The following is a 22,231-nucleotide window of genomic DNA, read 5'->3' as shown; positions in this document are numbered from 1 at the left end:
GAGAATTTCAAAGAAAAATGCAAACAGGTGAGAGAAAAAGTACTTGAATAACATTACTGTGATTTTTCAAATAATAATACCAACGATTATTAATATACCCCTAAGAACTATCACAAGAGAGTTTCAAATGACAACTCAAAAAATGGCATGCAAGGGATGTTTTAAAATTATGCAAACTAATTCTCTAAAATGCAATAAATCAGAAACCATTGTACCAAATTGTTCCAGATTTTAGAATAATCTAACTTTGGCATCATAATTGAATTCACAAAAGTTGGTGAATATCGGATGAAAATTACAAAACTTACCCAACTCAGTGGGCTCTCCCCATAATATGGTTATATATCAGGATAACCTTCAAATGAACTTTCTTGTTCTTTGCTAAGCAAAATTTTGCATTTAATAACCTGAGTGTACTTAATTTGTTATATTCCAAATATATATCATAACCTTTGAATCATATAATCTGTAACAGAACACTAGTCCTATCCATTCTTAATTGATCACAGCTCGATTATGAGAATACTATGCTTATTTATCCATGTGGTGTAACATCCTTCTTATGTACATTCAGCAGTTTAAATCCTTTCAACAGCTCAACGACTATCCATGAAAACATTAGTCATTTCATTCATATATTATGAATATTATTATGTGAATACACATGTGTGATGTTTATAGTAACTCCTAGCATAATAAGCTTTATTTCAAACATATGGTTTCTATTTGATGGACTTGGCTTCATATACACTCATTTATGTTTAGATAAGTAGTCGTAATACTCCTTCAATCCTTCGATGAGATTTCTTTCTACTGCATTACTATCTGTACTCGACCCTGTCTTAAGCTACTCATACTCTGTGTTAATTCCAATTGTACTCTGCCTTCCTAATATCTATACTCTTCAACAACTATTCATTTTCTTCATTATAATACATAGCTTACTCATTTCAACTCTGATCCTTCCTTAACATATCTATTCCTTCTCAAATACCTCAATCTCTTCTTATATACGGGTTTCCATCTTAATATTAGGATGCTTTATTAATTCACAACATCTACTTCTCAATAGAAAGAGACCTGAACGACGGACTGACTAAAGTGATCCTATGTGGTCATAAAAGAAGAAGAAGAAGAAGAAGAAGAAGAAGAAGAAACATTACCTAACTCATACCATCATTGCAGGATTGCCATTGCATTGTTCTTTGCTTTATACACATTGAAAGTTACTCCAATTTTGTATGTCGATTCTCATTGAGATTAAGTGCGGTAGAGCTTGACTTTTAGGTTAAATTACACTGGTTATAACAATATTACAAGTACATCTCTATGGTTATATATTCTAAACATTATTATTCACCAATTCAATGAAGAATTTGGGATCAAGAAACTCATCTTTTCATTCTGTGGTCCAGGATGATCTAGCCACAATCCATCCTACGGCTGCTGCATTCGGTCGATCTGGAACCAAAGTCAGCTGGCTCTGTGTTCAGATCAGGTGGGCTGGCTCCAGCGTAACGAAAACATCTCTAAGAATGTCCGCTGCCCATCTAGTATGACATTTTCTTCTTTCTTGAGATCATGGTAAAAGAATACATATGTGAGTTGGGTCGATTCATGATGATACTCTTAAAATACTGACAAATATGAATGCTTGTCTGCCTTCAATATCAATCGAAACTGCTCTCTAATATACTATATTGGCTATGATATTGCTTCTGAGTTCATTTATATTTTATTTATTTATTTACATAGTTTACACCCACATTGGAGCACTTAAATCAAACCCAAATACATTTACGTTAACAAAGAATTAACTGAAGATTTAGCTTGCATCATCATCTTCCTTTCCCAAAACCTCTTCATTCTGGCTGACCTGGCTGCCCTTTCTTCATCAGATATGACATATTGTTTGTGTTGTACAGTTTTTAATGACAATCTTATTTGTTTGTTCTTGAGAATCCTTTTTTCTACTCTATTTTCAATTTGCTTCATTGTAATATTCAGCTTTTCTAAATCATTCTGAACTTCTTAAAACCAATTATTTTTTGTTTTACTATTTTAAAATAAGATTTGATTTAATATTCTGCCCATTTCGTTGTGCTGTTATTTCTTATTTTTCTTTCTATCTTGACTGTATCTTCTAAATATGCTCGGCAATCTTGCTACTATGCTGGCCAATGCTGATTTCGGCTAATGTATGATAACGTAGTTAGCTTATTTGATTTCTCTCTTCTTGTTTAGTGAGAGTATAACTTCTTTCTAACAGATATACTTCTTTCTCCTCTATTTTCTTCCTTTCTTGATTGAAGGTTACTTATTTTTACGTATTATCTGCGAGTAACGCGATTGACGAATGTGTCATCGATTGGTTTTTTTTTTTTAAACAATCTGATTCCGATTTTTTTTTTTTTTTCACTGCCATAGCGATTATGCTCTTTCGGCCCTATAGACCTCTGAACCATGCTATGTATTCATTCGCTATGTTTAATTTCATTTTGCGTAACTTTTATTCACTCTGACTTGGCAAAAACTTACATTACGGAAAGTGCAATGGTAGAATGTTCACTTAGCTTCTCTTTTTCTCTTTTCCACAGTGCATGACTACATTTTTCTTTTTACTAATTCCATTCCAAACTCCTTCAGATTTTCATTCCAAATGTCCAGTCTCCTTTGTACTTCATTTTCTCCCTTTCTCCAAATCACCACATCATTTGCAAATACCAAAGCATTCACTTCGTCACTACTGATACTCTGTTTTACAAGTTTTATAATTTCATCCATCAATATAATAAACAATAATGGTGACAATGCACTTCCTTGCTTGAGACCTTTTTTTTGTATAAAATATTTCAGTCACCACTCCCCACTTGTACACTGCTTTTACTCTTGTGATATAACATTAATGATTTTGGTACATTCCTTTTCTGTAGACATTCCCATACATGTTTTCTCTTAACTGTATTATAAGCTTTTTACAAATCCAAAAATACGAAGATGATTTCCTTGTTCATTTCCAGGTGTTTTTCCATTATCATTTGCACTGTAAATATAAAGTCTGTTGTTGATCTATTTGGTGTAAAGCCATATTGTTCTTCCTCTGTGTTTCTATTATATCCCTCAGTCTTTTGTCTATGACTTTCTCCATTATTTTTAGCCCATGTGATAATAGGGATATACCTCTATAATTTTCACATTTATTCCTATTTCCTTGTTTTGAACAATGGTACAATGCTCTCTTGTTGCCAATCTTCAGGTATCCTTTCATCCTTTCATATGGCATTGAGGGCTCGGTATAGCCACTGTAGTCCACTGCTTCCTGCTGCCTTAATCATATCAGCATTGAATTAGTCTTTTCCACTTGCTTTACCTTTGGTCATTGCTTTCACTGCCCCTTCAAGTTCCAACCATATTATCAGGTTCTCTTCTTTTTCTCCATTTTTTTCTTTCTTTCTTTCTTATCTCTTTCTTCCTCCGAGCAGTCATCCTCATTATAAAGTTTTTCAAAATGTTTCGCCATCACCTTCTGAAGATCCTTTTCGTCATGTGCTATAGATCCATCTTCTCTCTCTAATACCTTGATTTTTTTTCTTGATTTATTCTTTTCAATTTTATTACTCGGTATAATAGTTTCTGAATTCCTCGACTATCTTGCTCAATTTTGTTGGTAAACTCTATCCAACATTTCTCCTTTTCTTCCTTGATACTCCTCTTTACTTGTAGTGTCAATCTTTTATATTCCACATGTAACCTTTCTATCTTATTTTCATCACTCTGATACTTTTTTTGCTTTTCCTTATCCATTTCTTTCTTCACCTTGTTCCTTTCTTTTATTCATTTTTTTATTTTGTCTGTCCACCACCGTATCTCCTTTCCCTTAAGCTTTGCTTTTGATTTCCTGCATACCTCAATTGCTGCTTCCACGAATATCTGTCTTAAATTGTCCCACTCTTCTTTTCCACTTCTTATTTCAGTGTTCGGCAACTTCGTTCTTATACAATCTTGGAATGCCATTATTTTATCCTCCCCATGCTTGACTAATTAACCATTGACATGATTTGGCAGAGGTTGAGAGTTGTTTCCATATAGAAAAAAACATGGGAGAAGTGTTTGAGTTGGTACGGTCATATCTTGAGAGTAGCAACTAGTACAGTCACTTTCAATTCCTACACCATCATGGTAAATGCCTCCCTGCAGAAGTCCAAGACAATGGTGGCAGGACACACTATGAAGATCATTTAGCTAGAATTGGACAGTGCCTGTGATATGCATATAATGATACTCATTGATCCCAGAAGTAGGCCCTATACTTGCAGAAAAAGATGTATCAAAGAAAAAGGAGGAAGAAGACACAATTTGAAGGCTGTTTGCAATTGAACATTGAGCACATGGCTCTTCTTCCTTTGTTTCGATGTTGTGTTGCATAATTTTTATTTTCCCTTTTAAGAATCTACCCAGTCTGATGTACTTTCTTATCGAGTGATTAAACAAACATAGGTCTGTTAAATTGAATTATTTCTGTATGACAATGAAGAATTATAGATTTGTTATAAAGTCTCTTGTATATTTTTCAGCAATTGAATTTTACTAGTCTTTGTACTTAATTTAGAGTCATGTCTCGAAACATAACCACAGTGAACCTTGATTTTAGGATCTTAAAATTTGTTTTGATCTGATCTGAATTGAATGGCATTTCTAAAAACTGTCATAACAGCCTATTGTAGAACTTACTTGAATTCTTATTTTTGTGTATTTCATAATGAATTTCCAAAATTTAACCAATAATAATAATAATGCATGGAACAAATGATGTATTAATCATAGGAATTTCAAAGACTTCAAGGAACAATGGAAACACACAGCAAAAATTCTTCAGAATACGATAAGAAAGTACGAGAAAGAACGGCTGCACAACATAGATTTCAAGAGAAACAGCACAAGAGATTTCTATAGAAGGTTTACAAACAAAATCAAAAATTTTTCCCTGGTAATCTGTGTTTTAAAAGTGAGCAAGAGAAACTCATTATTAGTGACAAGAAGAATTGCGAGTATCTGGCCAACTATTTCCAGAATCTTCTGAACTGTGAACCTCCTGAAGATAGATTGCTGTGTGGAGAGCCTCAATTCAAGTTGAAGGATTCTTCATTACCACCAAATAAGGAAGAATTTAGGGACATCATTAAGCAACTAAAAAACAACAAAGCTCCTGGGAAAGATTCAATCACTGCAGTTATTCAAATTTGCAGGCGAAAATATACTGGAAAAACTAGAGGAATTATTCATTTTTATTTGGGAAAAAGAAGAAAAACAAAGCATTTGGAAGAACGCACTCATTCATCCCTTACACAAAAAAGGGAACCAAACTAATGTCAACAACTACACAGGTATCTCCCTTCTTCCTATATCATACAAAATCTTATCCATAGCATTGCAGCGGAGGCTTGAAACACATCTAGATAAACAAATTGATGAATACCAGGCCGGGTTCAAGAAAGTGTGTTCATGTGCTGAGCAGATTTATATTCTAAAATCACTTATAAAAATAAGATCTTGTCACCATAAGACTTATCTGTGTCGGTGCGACCTAAAGCAACTAGCAAAAAAAATAAGATCAATGGGAAATCAGAAGACGACAATCATAACCTTCGTTGATTTCAAAAAGGCATATGATTCCATAGATCGTGGAGTGCTCATGAATGTTCTGCAGGAGTTTACAGTGGGTGAGAAATCTCTAGCCATAATTCGACACCTTTTCTCAAGTCAAATTTATGGGCGAACTCTCAAATCTGTTTGAGATGAAAACGGGTTTGAGGCAAGGAGATGGCCTTTCTCCACTGCTCTTTAATTGCATTTTAGAAAAAGTTAATGGAGGTTGAGAATGACTGAAAATGGAATGAAGAATGGGGTATAACAGGTTGTGGAAAAAATGGGATGATGTTGGACTGCCTTGCCTTCGCAGATATCGCTCTTATTACAGACAACCGTCAAACAGCCAAGAAACAAGTTGAAGAACTACAAAATATTGCAGTCAAAACAGGGTGAAGAATCTCCTTCAAAAAACAGCATTTATGGATTCTATTAAAAAAGAAGGCAACACAGACAGACTTGTTATACTGCGTGGGATATTCAGCGTGTGAAAAAATTTAAATACCTGTGAGAAATACTCACCCCCAATGGAGATGAAAAGGTGGGATTAAAGGAGAGGGTGAGAAAGATGGAGTTGGCATTCAGACTGTTATGACACCTATAAGTAAAAGTCCATCTCAATTCAGACAAAGTTAAAACATTTCTGCACAGTGGTTAGAACGGAGTGCCTTTATGGAGCAGAAACCTTGATGAGGATGGCTGTTCCAGCCCTTGAAAAAAGAGAAAGAAGATTCTTACGAAAAATCTTAGTCCCAAGACAGTTGACGAGAGACCCAAACACATTCCAGTTAAGATTGAATTTGTAGCTCTACAAGACAGTAGAATGAATCATGACTGTGACGAGGAAAAGGAGAGTGATATTTTATGGGCGTACAAAAGAATGAACCCTGAGAGATTGACCAACAGGATACTTCTGCGGGACCGGGCGAGTTGGCCGTGCGCGTAGAGGCGCGCGGCTGTGAGCTTGCATCCGGGAGATAGTAGGTTCGAATCCCACTATCGGCAGCCCTGAAAATGGTTTTCCGTGGTTTCCCATTTTCACACCAGGCAAATGCTGGGGCTATACCTTAATTAAGGCCACGGCCGCTTCCTTCCAACTCCTTGTCCTTTCCTATCCCATCGTCGCCATAAGACCTATCTGTGTCGGTGCGACATAAAGCCTCTAGCAAAAAAAAAAAAAAAAAAACTGCAGGAAAAGTAGAAAAAACAACCGGGATGGCTTACACAGGTGCACAATGACTTGGCAGAAATAGGTATCAAGGAGGAAGATATAAAAGAAAGGACATCATTTAGGAAGAAGGTTGCATGGATGAGGGATGCGTCTGAAGAGCAACATGCGATGCGACGCAACACTCGGTAGAAGAGCGAGCAAGAAGGACTCAAGAATCTTTGGCAAGAGTGTAAAGGGATGGGTATCAGTCTGCGTGACAGAAGGAAGATTGTGTAAACATGGCCCACAGGTGGCCGTATCGATAAATAATGATAATAATAATAATAATAATAATGGCATGTGGCCTCCGAAAAGGCTTCGGTGCAGGTCTGTCGAGTTGACGCCGTATAGACGACCTGCACATCTTTGAGGTTGGGGCCCTACCTGTGGTGAATTCTAATGATGATGGTACACGTACGCAGCCCCCGAGCCATTGGAATTAACCATTGAGGGTTAAAATTCCTGACCCAGCCGGATATCAAGCCTGGAATCCCCTGGACCAAAGGCCAGCACACTAACCATTCAGCCACGGAGCTGGACACTGTAATGAGGTACAGTAAGAACTTACGATGCTTTCATCACTATGTTAAGTTTAGGACAGACAGTTCGGAATAAATGTTGGGAAACAACTTGCAATTGATGAAAGTTTTATGAACCCATTTACAATGCTCTTGGGAGATTCTGTGTACTCCCTTAGGAGCATTTGTCAAAGCAGCTATTTCTAAGGAAGTGGAAGGATGGGTGTGTTCATTTCCAAAATAATTAAGTAATCGTACTACTCCGCTGGTACGAGTATGATCCTCTGTTTGAAACTGTGAAGCTCAATCTTAAGTGATGGACAACAGCTCCAGTCCAATGATATGATAAATGGGGTTTCACTAATAGGAAAAGTCCTCAATTTTTATTACTGCATGGATGGGTGAAAGTTCCTTATGGGGATCACTGTAAGTACCTAGGTGTTAATATAAGGAAAGATCGTCATTGGGTAATCACATAAATGGATTTGTAAATAAAGGGTACAGATTTCTACATGTGGTTGAGGGTATTTAGGGGTTGTAGTAAGGATGTAAAGCAGAGGGCATATGTCTATGGTAAGATCCCAACTAGAGTATGGTGCCAGTATATGGGACCCTCACCAGGATTACGATTCAAGAACTGGAGAAAATCCAAAGAAAAGCAGCTTGATTTGTTCTGGGTGATTTCAGACAAAAGAGTATTGTTATGAAAATGTTGCAGATTTTTGGGCTGTGAAAACTTGAAGACAGGAGATGAGTTGCTTGATTAAGTGCTATGTTCCGAGCTGTCATTGGAGAGATGGTGTGGAATGACATTAGTAGATGAATAAATGTGTGAGTTGTTTATAAAAGTAGGAAAGATCACAGTATGAAGATAAAGTTGGAATTCAAGAGGACAAATTGGGGCAAATATTTGTTCATAGGAAGGGGAGTTAGGGATTGGAATAATTTACCAAGGGAGATGTTTAATAAATTTCCAAATTCTTTGCCACCTGAGCAACTGCTCTAAATATAAGATCCGTGGTGGTTGATTGATTGCAGTGCTGAAGTTTGCAGCCAGTGTTAGTAACACAATCAGTTAGTCGTAGGCCTTTCGTTCCCTAGATATTGAGTTTGATCCCGGCTGCGGTCATTAGAATTTAGAGGCATTAAAATTTAAAACCTCCTGGTACGTTTTAAGGACTACTATGGGAAAAAGTTTCACCACCCCAACCTCTGTTAAAACTGTTAGCAATTAGAATTGATGTTAAGCTGCTGCTTCTTCTACTTCTTCTAAGCGATGATGATGATGATGATGATGATGATGATGATGCAACAAGTACAAACATTTTTGCTAATATTTTGAGTTTTCAGTAACTTAGTCTCATTACAAAATGGTATTCAAATATTTTCCCTTTGGTGATCCTTGAATAGGACTAGTCATTCTGTCTGTAATCTTTTAACTATTTGTGAGCTCATGCCAAACCTGGGTAAGATTTTTTAGTTTAAGAAAGTATGTTGCTGGTTATTTGTAATCTGCTCATATGAACATAAGTTTTTTGGTGAAACTTTTTTGGTAATGAATATTCTTTCTAGAATGTCTGGCAGTTACCTTCTTCAGTTACATACAAGCAGAGTGCTTCCTTGGCCGATCCTTATGCAACTTCCCTGTTAGGTCTTTCTCGACGTGCTCAGGTTACAGAGAAAGATACCTTGCTGATAAATGCGGGAGCTGGTGGTCTTGGTCTTGCAGCTGTGGACATAGCAGCTAATCTTTACAAGGCTAAGGTAAGTGTTGAGATTATGGAAACTGTTTATGAAACTTGTAGGTTTTCACAAGTAAAGAAGTTGGAAATTCCACTGGCTACATGTGAATTGTTTGAACTAATTATCATGTCACAGATGCATTTATGTAAGTAAATTAGTCTTGTTGTCAGAAAGTAGACCAAATCACAAAAATAGGGTTGTTTACAAAATGAAACTTAGGAAATCTGAAAAGGTTAATTCTATCTTGACTAATAATATGGAATGGGCTATTATGAATCTTAATTTTTGTGTTGTATTGATTCAGAATACTTCATTTTCTCACCAGTATGAGTCATTGTGCCTTATTACAGACCTAATCATATTTCTTCCTGTTGTCTCCATCCATCCATAATAGGTATTTTATATTGACTTGTCTGAATCTATTACAGAAACTGTTATAGTTTTATTTTGAGTCCACCTTGACAATACACCTTATAATGATAGAAAATTAATAATTTAACATACATGTTTTTGGAAAATCATCCATTCTCTTCATCAGTGATGCCATTTCAAGGAATACAACATATAACACTATCTTTTGTTTTTTCTTACAATCTAAAGAAGTATTGTATCAGAAGTATCAGTGAATAAAGAAACTAATGGAATATTATGAAAATGATAATTACATAAAATTGAATATTTTGTTGAATTGAATGAGAATTCCTAGATAAATTTTTAAGATCTTCAAGTTTTTCTTTTTTCTTTTTCTTCTTTTTCTTTAAATGATCAAATGCTAGTTTGTACAATTGGTTCTCTTCTGTACTTCTTTCATTTAAACGTGATTCGTGGTCATTTTTTTGTGCAAGACAAATTTCTAAACTTTACAAAGCATTAATTAATTTTGCCTTTTTGGTGGCCAAATGTATAAACTCCATGTCATTAGAAATGTCTGTAAATTCAATTCTTTTCAACCATATGCTCTCCCATTGCTGAATATCTTTTATGTTTGACTGCATTAACATGTTCTTTGTACCTTATAGCCAAACTTCTTCTAGATTGTCCTATGTATCGTTGTCTGCATGTTCGGCATGTCAATTTGTAAATTGAGCATTTAAAGAAAAAGAAGAAAAAACAAGAAAAACTTGAAGATCCTAAACATTTATTTAGGTATTCTCATTCAATTCAACAAAATATTAAATTCTATGTAATGATCATTTTCATAATATTTCATTAGTTTCTTTATTAATTGTTATGGTGAAATTAGGATACAATACTTCTTTAAATTGTAAGAAAAAACAAAAGATATTATGTTTTATTCCTTGAACTGACATCACTGATGAAGGGAATGGATGATTTTCCCAAAACATGTATTTTAAATTAATAATTTTCTATTATTATAAGGTGTATTTACAAGGTGGACTCAAAATAAAACTATAATAGTTTCTTCAATAGATATTCATGTTCTCCATTATGCCAGCAAATTATCCGAAGACATCTCGCACTGAACTGTTCTAGCTCTCAATCTGTGAATAATGAAATGTTAAATTATTTTATCTGCATTAATTGTATTTGTCATGTGTGTGTTTCATGTTACTGTACTGGTAACCATCTTATCCTACTTGAATATGTTGTCTGAATTTGGCATTTGATTATTTGGTGAGATTGTGTATTAGAGCAGTGTTTCTCAACTGCTAGGCTGCGGTCTGATATTGGGCCCTGGCAATTGTACCACACCATGAGATATTCCCTTAGAGTTTATCATTCTACTCTTGTAAGCATTTTTCATGATTATAATACCAGGCGAGTTGGCCATGCGGTTAGGGGCACGCAGCTGTGAGCTTGCTACTGGGAAATGGGTTTGAGCCCCACTGTTGGCAGCCCTGAAGATGGTTTTCCGTGGTTTCCCATTTTCATACCAGGCTGGGGCTGTACCTTAAGGCCACGACAGCTTCCTTCCCACTTTTAGGCCTCTCCTATCCCATTGTTGCCACAAAACCTATCTGTGTTGGTGCGACATAAGGCCAATTCTAAAAAAATTTTTTTTAAATATTCACGGATTACTATTTTTATAGTGGAGATCTTACATAAAAAAACTTGAAGTTCTAAAATCTAACTTCATAGCATCCGTGGAGTAAATGTCAGTCGAGCAGTTATCTTTGAATGATCGGGAATTTTCAGACATAGAAATCTTTCAACCTTGGGGAGGGGTAATGCTGCTGTTCATGACCGGTCATAGAAATTGTCTCCAAGCCAATTGCAACAATGCATGGTGAATCCTCAGTTCTCAAAACTCAGTGAAATAATGTGTGTGTTGCAGACGTCGGCAATCAATTAGCTGGAAAGTACATTCATTTTCATAAAAACCAGAACACCTTGAAAGACTAGAGATAGGAAGTTAATATTCACAGGACATGTGCGTTAGTATGTTCTGATGAAATTATTAGCATTTGAACCATATCGGCCCTCGGGTTCAAGGTCCACATCAATATCTTGGCGCACCACCACCGATTTGTAAAATGTGTCTGCGGCTCATGTTGTCGCTATGAACTGAAGGTAGTGGATCAGTGTGACTTGAGCAAACATGCAGGATGCCTCACAGACGTATGTGAAAACCATACCATCAAATGAGTGAGTTTGAAAGAGGGCGCATTATTGGCATGAGAGAACGTGATGCATCCATCTGGAATGTTTCAGATGGGTCTGATCAGACCACCCCCTCGAGAAGATCGACACCTCATCCGAATGGCGTTGCAGGACAGATCTGCATCCTCCTTGGCTCTGGTGGAACAGTGGAACAATGTACACATTGTACACTATCAGGAGTGACCGTCCACTGCCATTTATTATGGTCTGGGTTACCGACGCATCGTCCACTTCTCCACCTACCTTTGACTAATGTGCATAAACATGCTAGACAGCAATGGTATATGGAATGAGGTCACTGGGGACAGGAAAGGCAGCCATTAGTGTTTTCAGTCGATTTCAGATTCTGTTTGTTTGAAAATGATGGCTGCATTTTGGTTCGCTGCAGACAGGGGGAGTGGCATCACATTGACTGCATTCGCACAAGTCATACTGCGCTAACTTAAGGCTTTATAATGTGGGATGCTATTGGGTACAACCACAAATCACAGTTGGTGCGTGTCCAGGGTACTGTGACCAGTTTGACCTACATGAATGACACCCTGCAACCCGTACCCCTACCTTTTCTGCATGACACCCCAGATGCCATATTTCAGCAGGTCAATGCAAGACCACATGTTGCTGCACGAACAAGAACGGAAATATATTTACAAGTGAATTTGTTGGGACCAAGCCCTCGTCTTACAGAAGAAAAAATTTTGAGGCCGTGGTCTCTCAAACCATTGTATTAAAGAAATCAGTAACTGGAACACTGTAGCACTCTACCAATAATTAACTGGCCCAGCTGTTTAGTGGTAGCAAGCCTGCCTCTTTCCAAAGGCCCCGGGTTCGATTCCTAGCCAGGTCAGGGATTTTTACCTAGATTTGAGGGCTGGGTCAAGGTCCACTTGGTCTACATGAGAGCAACTGAGGAGCTATCTGATAAGATAAAGTCCTCAGTGTAGAAAGCTGAGAATAGTGGTTGAGAGGATTTGTCATGCTTACCAGGCATCACCTCATCTGTAGGCCTTTGGGTCAAGCAGCTGTCACTTGGCAGGCTAAGATACATTGTATACAATAAATTTCATAAATGATTCCGTATTGACATCAACTATACAAATTAATAGATGCATTAGTCCACCTTTTCAATACAGTACACAGAAGAAGTCCACTTTAGCGGTTATGGCCTATAGCGAGAACTCCGTTTGAACGATAATATTTTTCTGCCCTTTGAAAATTCCTATATTAAACTGTGTGCTACCCTTCGGTTATTGCGAGAACCCGATCACTGATGCATCCATTACTATGACCGATTAAACGCGCGTTATATTTCTGTTATCGGTATTTATGCACTCCAGCGATTATATTGAATGTGATCGATCATTTTCGAGATAGTTTCCTTGCCGTGTGCACTAGCGAGCTCTCTCTTCTACAGTCGAACTCGGAAGGCGATGGGGGAGTTGATTAGTAATATTCGACTGGTGTTCTGTAAACACAATTTGAAATTAAAGAAAACATGTTTCCATAATAAATGCATAAATAACATGGCCCGTAGCAGTGGTTAACTCTTTAGAAATAAATGAAGTAAACGATTGCTTATTTTTAATGCTATATAAGAATGCTAAGTAAGAATGTGATGCACCTTAAAATACGGTGCAGAGTGGATGACTGATTTCAGAGGTTAGTTCATTCAGTAAAATCCTGTTAGGATGTTTCTGCAAAGGACAAAGAAAGAGTGTATGAAGCAAGAAAATGTACTGTTGAATAAATGAATAAAAACTGTATGTGTGTGTTTGTTTGTTTGTTTGTTTGTTTGTTTGTTTGTTTGTTTGTTTGTTTGTTTGTTTGTTTGTTGGGTATTCAGCCTGAAGGTTGGTTTGATCCTCTACAGCTCCTCCAACAGCTGTCGTAGATAGCCTGGGTGTCGCTGAAGAGGCATGAGGAGTGAAGTAGTTTCCCGTTGCTTTCTTCACTGAGTCAGAAGGTGCTATTGCATATCAGTCTGCCAAGCCTGTCAAAGCCAAGGATGAGACTGAAACAGGTCAATGAAAGTAACAAATTTATTCTAGCCCATACCAGAAGACATAGTGCACTGTAAACACTACATCTCACCAGCAAAGGCGAGAATAAAAACTATCCAACAGTTATATGTAAACACTTGATATGTTCTTTTTCTCGACATGCATGCATTTTACGTTCTGTATGTATGGGTACAGTGCAAGATACAGGCTATCTACCATTTCTAAAATGAGATGAGAGTATTAAAAGGCGTGAAAGACGAGAAAACAAATACGAAAACCTTTTCCACTGGGATTTTTTTTTCTAGTTGCCTTACGTCGCACCGACACATATACGTCTTATGACGACGATGGGACAGGAAAGGGCTAGGAGTGGGAAGGAAGCGGCCATGGCCTTAATTAAGGTACAGCCGCAGCATTTGTCTGGTGTGAAAATGGGAAACCACGGAAAACCATCTTCAGGGCTGCCGACAGTGGGGTTCGAACCTACTATCTTCCGAATACTGGATACTGGCCGCACTTAAGCGACTGCAGCTATCGAGCTCGGTCCACTGGGAGTTATTAAATAACAGCAGTGTATTAAAAGGTGTGTAAAACACCAGGCAACAAATATAAAAACATTTGCACTGGGGCCCGTAAAAGTATCTGTGCATTATTGCAGATCACACGTTCTTTCTAAAACAATTGGCAGTTGAAACCTTACATTTCGGTCCAGTGGGTTAAGAAATTCAGCATGTTTTCTGGTCACACTCTTTGGCCATGAGTTATCTGGAGGTTAAAATCAGTCATTCGTGAGCGAATGACTTTGACCACCATCTTCAATGAGGCAACACTTTGATCGATTCGAGTTAGAACTCGACGGTGCTAGTTTCAACACACGCGGCACCGTTGAAAGATGTGGATGCCTGCTCACTTTCTGGATTTTAATTTTGTCTTCATTAGTCAGCGATTTCGTGACTTCACATGATTATTTTACCTAATCTGTACGTAGGCCATCACGCAACAAATAATCGCTACCCTTATGCAGGTGATCTTCGGCCTGCTATGCTTGCTCCTTCTCCTCCGCTTCCACCTTATCAGGTCATCGATATACAGTATATTGTAAATAGAGTTGGGGAAAGGCAGCAGCCTCGTCTTACTCTTCTTCCAATTTCAAACCATTCTGTCATACCGTTTCCTAACTGCATATTTACAGTCGGGCTTGTTATGTGGAAGAAATGATCAAATAATTCTGTCATATTTAAGAACACCACCAACTGACTGCATGTGTCTTTCCAGTGCCCATTGAACATCAGTTCTCTCCATCTACTTAAAGAACAAGGTAAAACCTGGGATTTTCAAAATGTACAGGAATACTAAACCTGCTCTCAGTACCAGGTACTGCTTGGTGAAGAAACCATATTCCTTCAAAGAACACTATCTAGAGTAGAAATAGGAATGCAAGAGTATGGGGTGAAAATAAACAAAGAAAATTAAGGTGATAGGAGTATCTGACAAAGATTATATGAAGGTAAAAGCAACAGAAAATAAATTTGTACAGGTTGGGGAGCATGCTAACTGACAACTGGATGAGTGAGAAATAAATAAAAATAAGAATAGCTTTGGCAAAACAAGCTTCCAAGAAAAGAAAGTACTTGTTACAGCAAAATGGGGTTGGAGTTTAGAAAACAATTGGCAAAATGCTTGGTTTGGAGTGTTACCTGTACGGCTGGAAGAAGAAAGAGACAAAATTGAAGCATTCGAGATGTGGATTTGGAGGAGAATATAAAATATAAAATGGGTGGATGAAGTGAAGAACCGGACTACTGAAAAAACCAAGGAACAAAGAACTTTCCTACACCTGATTAAAAAGAGGAAAGCGCAGAACTGAATGGGATATACAGTGCGAGGAAAAGGACTTGTAACAACAGTTCTCGAAGATATGGTGTTAAAGGAAAAGAAACTAGGAAGGAGAAGAATAACAATGCCAAACAAAGTGGAGGAAACAGTTGGCCTGGGACAGGATCACATGGAGACAGCTATGGTGTCAGGAACCTGGCAATAGGCAGAACTGATGATAATGATGTGATGATATTATTCTTATTGGTAACTGTCGTCCATAATTTCATTCTACCATGTCTTTCAAATTTACTTCTAATTACTCCGTAGTATTATAAAAAAAATATCTGGACTCCTTTCACTTGTCATCCCAAATTAAATGTCACTTTGTTTAATTTATTCCTACTGACTTGTCAATAATTTGAATATAAGACTGTTAAAACTGTTCAAAATATCTGTGGAAACAATCATTATTTATAGTTCCAGAATTCTATTCTTATTATGGGCATGCTTTTTCCTTGAAATAACTGACAAGGTCTTTTCTTTTGAATTCAAGCAAAATGTTGAATCGCTGGTATAGCAAAGAGTATATTGTCTTAATAATTATTCAATACATTTTAGAGCCAAGCTTCTCTGCACAAATTTCACAAGCGCGCTCTGATGTCAGGCGTTTAGTTCCATGTAATGGTCTCGCTACTGATCAGAAATAAATTACAGAAGAAGTCCGTTATAGCGAGAATTCATAACAGCGAAAAATTTACTCGCTATAACGGATTGTCGTTATATCCGATTTTTGTATAAAAGTCGGAAAACCCTTCATGCACATTAAAATTGGTATGAAACGGCAATCATTTTGTTCAAAACTTGTGTTTCCACAGATGATATCCACACTACGGCTTACTTGTTTGTTATTTTTCGTAATCCGATACTACGCGAGAGTGTATGTTTTAATTTCATTCTGAAAAAAATATAGTACCGTATTTCTCCGAATCCAAGATGAACCCCACTTTTCCCTTCAAAAAATTTAAATCGGGCTCAAAAAGAAGTTTGTAAAATCATATGAATGCCTTGTACATTAGGCCTACGCATTTTAGACTATTTTTAGACGCTGGACATTGACTTTCGTAACTGTATTTTTTTTTTTTTTTTTTTTTGTGGCTGCACAATTACTCTTTATTTTCGCGGGTTTAAGGACCATTAACTTAACATTGGCATCATAATACCGAAATGAACTCGTTGAAAATTTTCCGGCAACACCTATTCCATGCGTCTCTACAACGATCCATCAGGAAATTATTCTTGCTGTCTATAAAACTGTTACTTTTACGCAGCGTTAGATATAACAGGCTACCGCTACACACACGTCTCGCTTGTTGGGTTCGGTCAAATTCAGCGGCTAGCGATGTATAGGCCTAATCGCGAATGTTGAAAGTCGACGAACGAGTTTATTGCGTCACGGTATGGCCCTTGCGTTTTTCGTGCACATACCTCACAATTTCATCTTCGACTTCTTTAAAGCGTCCTTGTTGCGGACCACTGAATGCATTTTTTGTACAGTACGCATTTTTTTAGCTCTTTGTCTTCACGCTAACGCCAAATACTGGCTTTAGTTAGGCCTATGCCGTATTTTCTTGCGGCTCCACAATTATTTTACATTTTCGAGTGTTTAATAAACATTAACTTAAAATTGGCATCATAATATCGACTAGAACCCGTTGTAAATTTGCCGGCAATACCTTTTCCGCGTATCTTTAAAATACAACTCTCCGTCACGAAAATATTCCTGCTGTCTATAAACCTTAATTTTGCTAAGCGTCAAGTACAATAGACGCGTTATGACTCTGCCACTGAGTAGCCATGGCTTTTCTAAGAATTCGAAGGATCGCATGGTTTGATGCCATTCTGCAGATTTGAGAAACACACAGGCACTGCACAACCGGTTGTCGCGTCTAGCGATGTGTAGTAAAGAGGCGGTCGTTTGTCAACGAGTTCTGTGCGCGTGTGAAAAAAAGCAGCGTGGTCATCGCGGAAGTTGCCAGTGATATCAATTAACTTACTGTTAGGTCGCGAATGCAACAACCCTTGAGTTCTCGCATGAGATTCTGAGAAAAAAAAAGTCTTGGATTCGGAAAAATACGGTATCATTCCAGAAATTTCTGTGGCAAACACCTCAGCTTTCTTCTTCAAACAGCGTCACCTAACCTAACCGTATACGTAGCATATCATGAAAACATATTTGAAACGCATGTAGAGAAATAACCTCCACGCGAAAAAATTACATGTAAATAGCCGTAACTAGACGCGAGAAGATATGAAATATCCTCTGAAATCAGTGATGTACTCTGCCATATCTTGAGGTGTATCACATTCTTACTTAATTTCCGTATCTTACCTTAAAATGAAGATATAGTTTACTTCAGTCTTTATTTTTAACGAGTTAACAACTGCTATTGGCCACGTTATTTACGCATTTATTACGAAAAAGTGTTATCCTCTTTCATTTCGAATTTTCTTTAGAGAACAGCAGTCGATGGGTGTTACTAATCAACTCCAACATCGCCTTTGAATGTCAACGAGAGAGATTGCAAATGCACAAAGTGAGAAATCTATACCGTACCAAAGATGATCGATCGCATTTTGTTGCAAACGTTTCAGTTTTCTTATTCAGACAGCGTCTCGTATCCTAACTTAACCGTACTATATGTATGGTGAAAACACACTTCAAGCGCCAGTAGAGAAACTGTAACTTTCTCGCTATAAATTTTCATAATAGCCTTTCCGTAATTTAACCAGACGCGACAAAATATAAACTAACCTCTGAAAATCAATTAAGCACTCTGCCATATCTAGAGGTTTATCCCATTCTTAACTGCAGTATTTAGCCTCAAAATTAAGCGGTAGTTTAGTCAGCCTTAATTTTTAACGAGTTAACAACTGTTATCGGACACGTTATTTACGCATTTATTACGAAAATATGTTCTCTTTCATTTTGAATTTTCTTTACAGAACAGCTGTCGGCGGGTATTACTAATCGACTCCGACATCGCCTTCGAATGTAGACGAGATAAATCGCTAGTGCACATAGAGAGGTAACGATGCCGAAGGTATGCAATATCATCGCTGGTGTGTATAAATATTGGTAACGGAAAAAATCGCGCGCGCTTAATCGCTCGTAATAACGGATCCGCCAGTGATAGGGTTCTCGCTGTAACCGCAGAACGATACACAGTTTAATATAGGAATTTTGAACGGACAGAAAAAAGTCGTCGCTGTAACGGAGTTCTCGTTATATGCCGTACTCGCTATAGCGGACTTCTACTGTATATATCACCACATCTTGTCTCCTGCTGGCTAACGTTCTTATCGTGAAAACTTTTTCCAACCAATGGGTCTTTAACCAGTTGACCGCATTGTCATACCGTATAGACTGGACACCTCAACGGACATGGCCACCAGCCTATCAGCTGGAGAGCTTGCTGCAGAGACAGTTGAAAAAAGTATAATTTTTCAACAGAATGCTTATTATCCTGTTCTTGCGTTCGTGATATTAGGTTGGTATCACAACGTATTTGAGATGGTAGTTATCTCGTTAGGGGAGGCTGCAGCTCTGGGGTCACCGATTTTGTTCATACTTTGGGAAGTTGATCTAAGTTAAGGGATATGTGTCTGAGGTTTGTGCTGTTGGTCCTGACTTAATGAGAAAATGGGCCTTTAAATTTAACAGCGTGCACGTATGTTGGCAGTTTGCTGGTCGGCGTCCCTGACTTCCTTTTGAAAAGTGCCAGCCCCTTATTTTTAAGTTTACTTTTCTTCTCCCTCTTTTTCTTTAATAGATAAAAAAACAAAAAAAACCACTGATATTCTTTGAGTACTAATTTTTATTACAAAATGTGTGGTGTAATATTCCACTAATTAGAAACAAAAGTGTTTTAATTGTAATAAATGTCTAATTCATAATGTATTTGGTTGAAGATCTTATACATAGGTACACAATATCATATAATTTAACCCACAGTATTTATTGTACAACACATGAAAGTGATTTATGACATTACCAAGAAGAGAGATGGTACAATTAACACTGTAAATAAAACTTTCTTAAATCAGTTCGTAGCACAACTGTTTTTTTTTGTTTTTTTGTACATTTTTTACTGATTTTTGTTGTTGTGAAACATTTTGTAAACAGTTTTACTCTCTGTCTGTCTGTCTGTCTCTCTCTCTCTCTCTCTCTCTCTCTCTCTCTCTCTCTCTCTCTCTCATTGTAACTGCAGCAGTGGTTATAAAATAACAAAAGGCCAAGATTTGTCAAGCCATGAGTGACAAGATAGGAAGATAAGTTTATGATGTGGCTTATAGGCCTAATTAATATAAGCATTTTGTAGTCTACATGAACAAAGGCAAAAGCAGATAAAAGAAGGGAGATGAAAAGAAAAAGTAAAAATATAAGTTAGGTGCTGGCACATCTCAAACCCAAGATGCCTGCATGGAAGTTGGGGACTGTAACTGCTAAACCAGCAATGTTACAGATTATCATGTGCATATTGCCAGCATTATGCAGGCTCTTAAATTTAAAGGGCCATTTTCTTGTTAAATAATGACCAATGGTACAAACCCTTGGACTTGTGTTTATTTTTTTGTAGATAACCTCCCATAGCTTGTATGAAATTAGTGACCCCATAGCTTTCGCCTCCTTCTCAGTATGAAATAAATATTAAATGCTAGTGACAGTCTTGACGTGATTTGCATATCTCGCAGCGGTTCATAATTAGGTGATATAGATGTTGATTCCCATAGGGAATCTGAAATATTTGTCCTGAATGAGCAAATTTATAATACCAATATAAATGGTCCTTTATTGGACATTATAAATTTTCCAGCTAGCTCATTCTTGGTTGCCAGCGTTTCGCCCTCGTGTGCTAGGGTGGGCTCATCAGTTGGTACCTAGCACACCTACCAATACGCTGGCTAGTGCATACCGTGGAGGCCACTGCGTAGGCTAACTGGAGCCACCGGCAGTGCCAATGCACTAAGAGACTTTGTCTCATCACTAAAAATTGATGCCTGCTTGGCCATCAGATGATATAGATGTTGATTCCCATAGGGATTCCCATACCTCCACGGTATGCACTAGCCAGCGTATTGGTAGGTGTGCTAGGTACCAACTGATGAGCCCACCCTAGCACACGAGGGCGAAACGCTGGCAACCAAGAATGAGCTAGCTGGAAAATTTATAATGTCCAATAACGGACCATTTATATTGGTATCATAATTAGGTAGCAACTTTCTTCTTCTACTAAGCCTATTATTTCAATTTTGTATTTTTCATTCCTCATGAAGTCTCTTTCTTGATGAATATTAAATGTTCTCTCAAATATTGATTTACAACAGAACTGATATTCAAATTCTTGCGGCCATTATCTTCTCAGGTTATTGCTGTTTGTGAAACAGAAGATAAGGCTGCTCTGTTGAGGGAGAGGGGAGCTTGGGCAGCTTTGACATATGACCCGAAGGATATTCAACGGAAAGTGAATGAAGTGACGGAAGGGAAGGGAGTACGGATTGTATTTGATGCTCTTGGTGGCCCATTCTTCCACACTGCCCTTCAGTGGTGAGTTAATTTCTTCTGTTTATCATTATAAGAAAATTGATGTGGAAGCTTGTATTTAAGTAACATGACCTCTAATTTTCTGTTTCAGTGTGGCACATGAGGGGATGGTTATTGTGGCAGGTTTTGCAATCCGCAGAGTAAAGGAGTTCGAACCAATGGAACTGCTTCCTAAAGCTTGTAGCCTTTTAGGGGTGTCATTACGCAATTATCTTATCAATGATCCTGATGTGTATAGGTGAGAGCTCAATTTGAAGACATTGTTATAAGGGTGTAACTAATTCAATCTTATTTAACACTAGAACTGGCAATGTTCTGTGTGGTGGCAACCATATTTGGCAGCCTTCGCTTGTCTAAATAAAATACAAAATATCTGCAAGATATAAATCTATGCAGTTTTATATATCCACGTAAAGCTAATAGACTGAAGATTGTTATGGTGGCACGAAATTGCATAAATGTTTTGACTAGAAAAATATACTGTCTGTTCAAAAAGCGTATTCCTAAATTCAAAATAATTTTTTTCGATCATATGTACACAAAACTGGAAAATATCACAAACTAACTGAGATATACAGATTGTCAATAATGTATCTGTAATGCTCTGGCAAAGGTTTCATCACTTTGAGAGGTATATTCTTGAAAATATTTAGGAAATTGTATTGGTATGCAATCATTTGGAGGCGCGACCTTAGACCATGTTATAATAGGTCTTTATGTGATGTTCATGATCACTTTCATTTTTCAATATTTGTTGTGAAGAAATAGCAGATAAACATTCCAAATCTAACTCTGAATCTGTTGGTTCATCTTCAATAACCTCGGTCAGATCCATCACTTTCATCTTCCAACAAATTTTGCACCACTTCATTACTAATTTTCTGTAATGAAGTGAAGATGCCATATTTAGACACACACTGTACTAAAATTGTATATAATCAATCAAATAACAATATAGAGTGAAACCTCGTTAGCACGTTCCTCATGATACTGTATTTTTCCCCCTTAGCATGTCATAAATTCAAAATCCTGATTCTCATCATATTAAATCTATATAAAGAATACCTCGCTT

At 37.3% G+C, this 22,231-nt stretch overlaps 1 protein-coding gene across 4 annotated transcripts in view; it reads left to right on the top strand.

The window, feature by feature from the left end:
* LOC136857743 (quinone oxidoreductase-like protein 2 homolog) overlaps nucleotides 1–22,231 on the top strand; it is a 64,045-nt gene that overhangs the window by 19,902 nt on the left and 21,912 nt on the right. For all 4 annotated transcript variants that reach the window (XM_067136636.2, XM_067136637.2, XM_067136634.2 and 1 more), the window contains 3 exons: nucleotides 8,947–9,138; nucleotides 20,981–21,162; nucleotides 21,251–21,397. In XM_067136636.2, coding sequence (XP_066992737.2) covers nucleotides 8,947–9,138; nucleotides 20,981–21,162; nucleotides 21,251–21,397 — 521 coding nt within the window. The remainder of the gene's footprint in view (nucleotides 1–8,946; nucleotides 9,139–20,980; nucleotides 21,163–21,250; nucleotides 21,398–22,231) is intronic.

This window comes from Anabrus simplex, chromosome 1 (assembly GCF_040414725.1).
Source record: "Anabrus simplex isolate iqAnaSimp1 chromosome 1, ASM4041472v1, whole genome shotgun sequence".
NCBI classification, from domain to species: Eukaryota; Metazoa; Arthropoda; class Insecta; order Orthoptera; family Tettigoniidae; genus Anabrus; species Anabrus simplex.
This window is presented reverse-complemented; position numbering and strand designations above follow the sequence as displayed.